The sequence below is a fragment of the Tenrec ecaudatus genome, chromosome 9, assembly GCF_050624435.1.
Source record: "Tenrec ecaudatus isolate mTenEca1 chromosome 9, mTenEca1.hap1, whole genome shotgun sequence".
NCBI lineage: Eukaryota > Metazoa > Chordata > Mammalia > Afrosoricida > Tenrecidae > Tenrec > Tenrec ecaudatus.
The window spans coordinates 97,360,291-97,369,173 of NC_134538.1; the positions used below are offsets into that span (position 1 = coordinate 97,360,291).

At 43.2% G+C, this 8,883-nt stretch overlaps 1 protein-coding gene across 1 annotated transcript; it reads left to right on the forward strand.

Moving 5' to 3' along the window:
- Positions 1–1,844: 1,844 nt before the first annotated feature.
- Positions 1,845–7,340, forward strand: COXFA4 (cytochrome c oxidase associated subunit FA4). Its single transcript, XM_075558360.1, has 4 exons — positions 1,845–2,015; positions 3,053–3,141; positions 3,797–3,857; positions 7,130–7,340. Exons 1-4 carry the CDS (start codon positions 1,974–1,976, stop codon positions 7,184–7,186), a joined length of 249 nt encoding a protein of 82 aa, XP_075414475.1. The 5' UTR covers positions 1,845–1,973; the 3' UTR covers positions 7,187–7,340.
- The last annotated feature ends 1,543 nt before the right edge of the window (positions 7,341–8,883 follow it).

The window sequence follows — 8,883 nt, forward strand, 5'->3', positions numbered from 1 at the left end:
CTCTAGTGGTTTATGAGTTGGACTGTTAGCCACGGGTCTGCATTTCAAAACCACAAGCCCATGCCCGGGAGAAAGAGAAGGCTTTCTACTCCGCAACCCACAGGGCAGTTCTACCCTGTGCTACGGGGTCACTATGAGTTAGAATTGACTCGATAACGGGGAGTTATTCTTTATTAGATAACACAATCATCAAAAATTAGAGATCTTGCATTAGTTTAACTTCCCAACACTGGTTCCATAAAGCTCATTATTTTTAGGTGTTCATAGTCCAGAAGCTCCAACGTCTAGCTTGTTCTCTTCAGGTTCCAACTTTCCAGCTCACTCAATGTCTCCTTCACAGGTACAAAATTCCCTGGACACCTGCATCGTACTTTTTCACCTGGTTAACTCCTTCTTCTGTTCTAACTAGCCTGCGTGTAACTCTTGCCTACTTCCAGTGTTTCCTACTCTTCTTACTCCCAGTTACTGGCAGTTGCAGTTAATTGCTACTTTAAGTCAGACTGGTTTCAGGTGAACCAGTTTGCTGTTGACTGTTCAGAATGGAAGCCTTTCTTATGAAAGAAAGTTCATGAGCGCTGAAGATCCCCTTGCAGAGGGGTCTAGGGGAGGAGATGAGTCAGTCAGGGTGTCATGTAGCCCAGATGAATACAGCTTTCCTCTAGTTCCTAAATGCTTCCCCCCCCCCCACTATCATGATCCGAATTCTACCTTGCAAGTCTGGCTAGAGCAGAGGATGTACACTGGTGCAGATAGGAGCTGGAGGCACAGGGAATCCCGGGTGGATGATACCTTCAGGACCAGGGTGATACTGGGAGAGTAGAGGGAGGGGTGATACTGGGAGAGTAGAGGGAGAATGGGTTGGAAAGAGGGATTTGATTACAAGGATCTACATGTGACCTCCTCCCTGGGGTACAGATAACAGAAAAGTAGGTGAAAGGAGATGTCGGACAGGGCAAGATATGACAAAATAATAATTTATAAATTATCAAAGGTTCATGAGGGAGCAGGGAGCAGGGAGGGAGGGGAAAAAAAAGAGGACCTGATGCCACGGGCTTAAGTGGAGAGCAAATGCTTTGAAAATGATGAGGGCAAAGAATGTACAGATGTGCTTTACACAATTGATGTATGTATGGATTGTGATGAGTTGTATGAGCCCCTAATAAAACGTTTAAAAATTAAAAATAAAGTTCATGAGCGAACAGTGGAATTGCGGGCGTGAAAGGGACATTTTAAATAATGTAACTTCGGAACCAAGGGCAGGAGATAGTAGTGACTTGTGGCACAGGTTTTCGTGGCGATGGAGATAAAGGGGGGGGGCAAGAAACAAGGGATTTCGAGAGACCAGGACCGTTGACATCTTTCAACCACTGACTAGTTTTTAATGACCGCCTAGCACAGGAAGCGGCTGCAGTCTTTCTCAGGCGGCTGACCTCTGCAGCCGGAGACCCGACCTAGCCTGCAGGCGCCTGGCGCTCAGCCACCCGAGGCGCCGCGCAGCTCCCTCTGCGGCCGACGGGGCCGACGAGCGCGCGCCGAGCACGCGCGTCACCCGCGCACCGGCGCGCGACCTGATTTGCAGGCGCCGCGCCATAGGCCCACCCGCGCAACCCATCCCTCACCGCTGGCCTCCCGAGAATTTGCCTGACTCGACAATAGAAATGTCCTAGTTTCAACGTAACCAGGTTCCTGTCATAAATACACAGAGTTTAGGACTAAACAAAGTTTTGTTGTGAAAGGGAATAATGATGGTCGATTCAGGTTAGGGCAGATGCGTTAGGGACTATAAAAATCAGGCACTATCACGGGCAGCCGTATCCGGACCCTCCTGCCGCAAGCTGCCCTCCGAGCCAAGGGTCCTTCAGGTAGGAGGTCCTGGGTGACTTTGGGCGCCCGCAAAATCAGCGTGCGGAGTCCTAGCTCCTGGGTCTGCCAAATTTGTTTTTCCTTCCGGACCCGAGGCCAGAGCCGCAAACATGCTGCGCCAGATCCTGGGTCAGGCCAAGAAGCACCCGAGTGTAAGTTCAGGACCCCATGACCCGTGTCCCCACTTGTCCAGATGGTGTTAGCTGCCTGTCTGCCTCCTGGGAGCTTCTTTCAAAACTACTTAACGGTGGTCGGGGCCGAACCCTGGTTTGCTTTCGGCTGCCCTTCGCTTTGCCCCAGGCAAACTTGACCGTTGACTTCCACTCCTCTCATTGTAGCGTTTGCCTGGAGGCCGAAGGTTAGGGACACCGGTGAGAAAATCAACTGCAGATCGGATTAGCCATTTGATCTCACGCTCTTGTAACTTAGAGGGATAGGTGTGCTCCGTGTAGGTTGGTGACCCGCGAAGGTTTGGTGTCGTTTTTGTCTTCCTCCACTTTCTGGCCTGGTACTCACCGCCTTGTTGAACCACCAGGCCTCAGAACAAATATGAGAGAAGGGTCCGTCATTTTGGATTCTTCAATTTGCCTCGAAGTCTTGACGTTTGGAGCGTTTGGGAGCTCATAGTTTACTTGCGGTCAAGTTCTTTTGAATCTCGTACTATCCGCCTACCCCCAGCACAAGAGCGTGTGATTCTTAAATCTATTTACACAGTGCTGAATCTTAGTTCCGTAAATAGCAGTAAACATCAGAAGCAATACGTTTTCAGAGCATATGTTTTAAACCAGTATTTGTAATAGGTGTGTTTCTGTTTCCTTATTCTTTCAGGGATGTTTTGTTAAACATGCAGGCAAGCTTAAATAATTGGGACATGGCACGGTTTTCAATTCTAGAGATAAAAGCTTTGAATTATGGAAATTATGTGTAAATAGGCAAGATTTGATACATTTTAAGATTTAAATATAATTCACCCAGCGTTAAAGATTAGACACTTCAAACCAAAACTGTTTTCACATGTTTTCAGAATTCCGTGTCTTTCCAATATAGTTTAGTAAGGTTAAGAAAAGATCGCAAATTAGCTAGTTGAGGCTTAGGAATCAATGTCTAGAAACTGCTGTAGCCTCCCTTGCCCAGTGTCTAGCATCTGAAGCCAGCTATTAATTTTCGTCTACTTTGTGCTTGGTTCTAGTTGATCCCTCTCTTCGTGTTTATCGGAGCTGGAGGTACTGGAGCTGGACTGTATATCTTGCGTCTGGCATTGTTTAATCCAGATGTCAGGTAAATCCTTAAAAATGGGTTGAATATGGATGGTTTTTCAAGTTGGAGACATGTGTAGGAGACAGCATCAAGGAGTAGAAAGAACCTGAGATTTGTAGTCATGTAATAAGTTTAGAAACTTGTTTTGTTAATACATTTCCTGATTCTCATGGTAAAGCAGAACTACTGCTAACTACGTTGTAATGTTTTTACAAACTGCTAATCAAGGGTCTTGTCCTTTGTAAATATTTTAACCTGTGTCCATTTCTCCCACTGCAAGGATAAAGTTGTGGCTAATGGGTTTTTGTTCTGCATGCTTTTCCACCAGAGGGAATGTCTCTTTTTTTGCAGTTGGAAAACAAGAGGACAAGAGAGATGAGCTCATTTCTCGTAATTTTGTGCATTTGGCTATATCTGACTTTATTGATGAAATAAGAGTTTTAGGAAAAGATTAGGGACACAGTATCCTGTTACAAAGACCAGAATCAAGACATTTGCCCCTTAAAGACCCTCTACATGGTATTTATTATAGTTCCTATCTCTTTTAACTCCATGATGGAAATAATACTATGCTCTGCTTAATGGAAAATGAGACTGATTTGTTTAAAATACTAGTTTTTAGAAAGTACGAAATACTTTTAAAGACTGTAACAAGGTAATCCTCTGTTCTGTTTAGTTGGGACAGAAAGAACAACCCAGAACCATGGAATAAACTTGGTCCCAATGACCAATATAAGGTAAGCATCAAATTGCTGAAGGTGTTTCTTTTTCAAGTAATTTACATAGCATATAATTCAGTAGTTCAGTCATTTCAAGAGAATTGTACCGTCACCCCACATCAGGTTTTTTTTAGAACATCCCCCCTCCCATGGTAAATCACCCTCAAGATGAGTTATGCAGTCACAAGCGATTCTAGTGCTCCCTGCCATCTCCACCATTACTCCTGAGACCCCTTTACCTCTGCCCCCTATCATCTCCCCCCCCACCTTTGGTTTCCCTAAATCCCCTTGAATCAGTTATTCTCATTGTGCATGCACTCTGCTTCACAGCTGTGAGACCCAACAGAAAACAATAAAAAACAAAATTATGCTAAGGTGGTAAGGATAAAAGCATAATAGTATACAAATATATAAATGCATAATGAGGGATAGACACCCCCACACACACACACAACAACAACATTCCCAAAGCCAGGGAAGATGTTTTTCATGGGCCCAATAAGAGATCAGGTCCTGTCTACAGGGGGGTCAGCTGGCTCAAGTATCAGATCGATCCAGCATCATCAAGATTACAATGGTCTCTGCCTGGTAGTAAGGCTGTTTGAGACTTACCTGTGGCCTGAGCAGATCTGCCGGTGGCTCAGTCTGACTAGATGCTCTGCAGATGGGTTTTGGACTCCCACCATCCCCCACTGCCCTCCACGAATTGGGTGTTCATAATTTTTGCTCTGGTGCTTGAAAGTATCGGAATGAATTTTGTTATGGGTAGTTTCCCATGAAATTGAATGTACAAGTAAAATTTCACTGTAATGAACACTGAGCCTCTTCTAGACTGTTCTGTAGAATTAAAGTGGCATGTTGTTTGAATAAGTATTTTTTCTAGGAATTTTACTCCTAATCTTCAGCTGAATCTGAAATCAAGACAATCCAGTTGTTACATGCGAGATATTTTTAAGGACCAGAATCGCAAGGGCCTTTGTTGTTCTCTCTGCCATTGGCCAGCACTCACTTGCTCACATGCCTCTCGGCAGCTGCACAGGGGCAGGGAAGTCTTTGTGTCCAGAAGAAAGAAACCATGCTGACAGTCACATTGACTTACGGATTTCTCTTCTTTCCTTTAAGCTTCCTGAGGGAAGAGCCATTTTCTCCAGAATACAGCTAAACAATTTTTAAACTATTTTATTGGCACATAGGTCCCATATACAAATCAATTGTTCATTAATATTAAGAAGAGTTGTACAAACATCAACCACAATCAACACCAGAACTTTTTTTTCCTTGTATTCATTGTTAACACCTTGCCATTTTTCTCCAACCTCCTCTGCCATAACCCCAAGAAACCCTTAATCCAGTTACTGTCTCCATAGATCTACTTACCCTGGATTCATATACAGAAAAACAGAAAGTAAAACAACCCCAAACAAAAAGAATTCCACATGTGTTTGTTAAAAAAAAAAAAACAAACAAGATCAGTAGGGAGATCAAATGATGAAGATGCTACATTTGAACCTAACTTGCCATGCATTTGCCATAAGCAAGTGTATAGGAGAGAGGCCAGTCAAAAGGAGCGTTTATCATCTTTCGTGTAAAAATGTAGCATGCAGTTCTGGTAGCTTGTTTTAGCGTGGCCAGCACATTTTACTTGATTCTTACAGGCATCTAGACATGTGTAGAGATTTGGAGCCAAGTTAGAATCCGAATGATTGGGAAGCTGGGATCAGCAAAGGGTGGTGATTACCATAAAGGGTGCTGTCATCAGCAGCGATTGCCTCCGTCCTGTCGTGTTGCTATATTCACATTAAGGGGTTTTGAACACTTTTCTGTAGAGTGCTAAATCAGATTCCCAGTTTCCTTATTTTGATGGTCCAGCTTGGTGTAGAAAATGCTTGGGTTTCAGTGGTTCTCAACCTTATGTTGTGGTGGCCCCCAACCATAAAATTATTTTTGTTGCTACTTCATAACTGTAATTTTGCTTCTGTTATGAATCAGGCAACCCCTGTGAAAGGGTCATTCAACCCCCAAAGGGGTCGCGACCCGCAGGTTGAGAACCGCTGGTTTAGAGGCTCAGTCCTGCCTCTTCCATTAGGTCAGTGTTTGGCAAGCCATATAACTTGATCTGTAGTTCCTTCTTAAAAACTCAGAGTGAATAGTGTTGCTGCAATAATTAGCTAAATAAAACACATTCAGCACAATGAGAGAAGTTTCGGAGATTTGAAACCTGAAAAATAACAGTTATTTAAAAGCCTTGGTAACAATCTGGCTAGACCAGAGCATGTACACAGGTACAGATAAGAGCTGGAAACATGGAATCCGGGAATGATAAACCCCTCAGGACCAATACTGAGAGTAGCCATACCAGGAGGGGAAGGGGAACGGTAGATAAGGGGGAGCCGGTCACAATGATCTACCTATAACCTCCCTCCCAGGGTGATAGATAACAGAAAAGTGGGTGAAGGGAGGCAATGATCATTATAAGACATGAAAAAATAATTTATAAATTATCAAGGGTTCATGAGGGAGGTAGGGCTCAAGCAGAAAGAACATGTTGTGAAAATGATGGTGGCAACAAATGTACAAATGTGCTTGACACAATGGATGGATGGATTGTGATAAGAGTTGTACGAGCCCCCAGTAAAGTGATTAAAATATAATAAAAATGAAAGCTGTAACAGGAGGGATCGGGTTCCAATTTGATAGTGATGCAGTTTGGGTTATGTCCGTTATGAAATACTGTGACTTGAAAGGCAAAGAAAGAAAGTATAAAAGCCATTGAGCTGAGCCATTTGGAAAAAACTACACAGCAAAGCATTAGCTTATATAAGAGGCGGGGGGGGGGGGAGGAAAAAAAATAAGGCAATGAAAACGTTGATGGAAAAATGACATCCTCTTAATTTCATTTTTCTGTGAACTTGACCCCTAATTCGCTGTGTATAAGCTCTTGACCATCTAAATTATAGCAGTTAACTAACGGAGTAGAGGTGGTAATTCGGGTATTCTACCCCTTTCAAGAACTGGAGGCATATGTCGTCCGAAAGGATGATTAATTAGTCACTTGGAAATAAATATCTATAGGTTCTCACTTAGTATATGAACATGGCCATCTGGGGTATATTGACATTTTTACCTTTTACCCGCCCTCCCCCCCCCAATTATGAAAGGGCTAAAACTATGGTGTCTTTGAGTGGTTTTTATGTTGTTCAATATTTTTATTTTAAAAAATTATTAGAAACTAAAGAATCCTGAAACTTGTGTATCATATCTGTGGAGTTGATTATCTTTTCTGTTCCAAGTTCTTCGCTGTGAATACAGATTACAGCAAGCTGAAGAAAGAAGGCCCTGACTTCTAAATGAGAAGTTTCCCCTAAAGCTGCTGAGAATGAAGGTCTTCCAGAAGTTATCCGCACAATTTTCCACGTGACCAGGATATGGTTATCTCCTAAATGCACGAAATCATGTTGGAGTGTCGTGTTGGGGTTTACACTGAATAATAAACATGTGAAACTTGATGCTGTTTCTGTATTTAATGCTGAAATCTCCTTTAAACATTGTAGCTAGGGTATAGAACATAATTGAAAGAATTTCTTGTTTTTCTATTAGTATAGCTGCAGAGTTTTAGGTGGCTCTATTTTGTGCATAGTGTGTTGGTAGCTTCACCGAAAATAGGTCTGTAAATCGTGCTAAAGTAGATTGGTAAAAGTAGTCAAACATTTCTGACCATTGGCTAAATGGAAACCTGTGAGTTTCTGTTACTGGCAAAGTTGAAGGGTGGGATTTTTTTGGCATAGTAGTCTGCCGCGGATGTTTCATGTGGTCTGTTTCTGTGGTCTTGGTGCTGCCTTCGTACAGGTTTCCATGTTCTGCCTTCACGGTACTAATTTCCTTGCATTCTATACTGCTGAGTTGGATAATTAATTGCAGTGGCCACACAATGCAAACAGGCAGTGTTCCTGTTTGTGGGGTTTACTAGGGAATTCAGATGAGTCCTCGGGGTACAGACTAGTCTGGAGAGTTTCTTCTCTGCCGTGACGACAGGCTTCTCTGGCCGCTGTCTGCTCCTGGGCCTGGCGCTTACATCAGGCAATGTTAAAAAGCTCTTTTCAGAGGGTTCAGAGATGCCCAAAGGACATGCTATGGTCTGAGCCTCACCGTAGGCTCTTGGCTCCAGCTCTGCTCCTCATCTACAGCTTTCCAGATAAAGTGCCCAGAAGCACCCCATTCAAACCAGCTGCTTGGCCCAAAGTACTCTGATGGGAATCCACTGCCCTACTCCATCCTCGAATTCTTGGTTCTGTTGCTGCTCCTCAGGTATGGAGGCTGTATCCTCGATCAGGAGATTCAATGTGCAGGAGTCTTGGGATATAAAGGGCAACTTCATGCCTCGCTCTGCCCTTTTACTGCTAGTGAGGTTCCTACCTCCCCCATTCATGCTTATCAAATAGCTTATTTTATACCCAGCAGGACAACATCACCATATTCCTTGTTTAGCAATCATGATTGAGTCATCAGTGTCCCCCAGACCCATCCGGAATGGGCCCCATGGTGGGAGTTAACAGAAACATTAAATATTTGCACTGCACATTCCAACATCTCAAGTTGAATAGTTTTCATTATTGCCTTATATTACCAGTATTTTTATAAATCTGATTTTTACTTCCTTTAGAGCAGTTGTGCTCAAACTACGGCCCGCTGAGGACATTTATCCAGCCCGCCAGGTGTTTTTGTCCCTTTTTAAAAATTTCAAAATAAGATACGTGCAGTATATATAGGAATTTGTTCATAGTTTGTTTTTTTAACTATAGTCCAACCCTCTAATGGTCTGAATGACAGTGAACTGGCCCCCTGCTTAAAAAGTTTGAGGAACCCTTCCTTAGAGAATAAAAGCTACATAATCTGGTAGATATTTTGTGTTACTGAGCCAATTTTTGGTAGCTTCAACATCGACACTTCCTGCTCCTCCCAGTTAGACATGTACGAGCAGCTTTTTGAATGGAAACCATCCCATCATGCCATTAGCAGCAGTTTTCCTGCTGTTCTTTCATGTGTG

Bases quoted from the DNA above. Each gene is read 5' to 3' on its own strand.
- COXFA4 (XM_075558360.1), top strand. From the start codon at position 1,974: ATGCTGCGCCAGATCCTGGGTCAGGCCAAGAAGCACCCGAGT. The intron at 2,016-3,052 runs GTAAGTTCAGGA...GCTTGGTTCTAG, and splicing joins AGGCCAAGAAGCACCCGAGT to TTGATCCCTCTCTTCGTGTT. The intron at 3,142-3,796 runs GTAAATCCTTAA...TGTTCTGTTTAG, and splicing joins TTGTTTAATCCAGATGTCAG to TTGGGACAGAAAGAACAACC.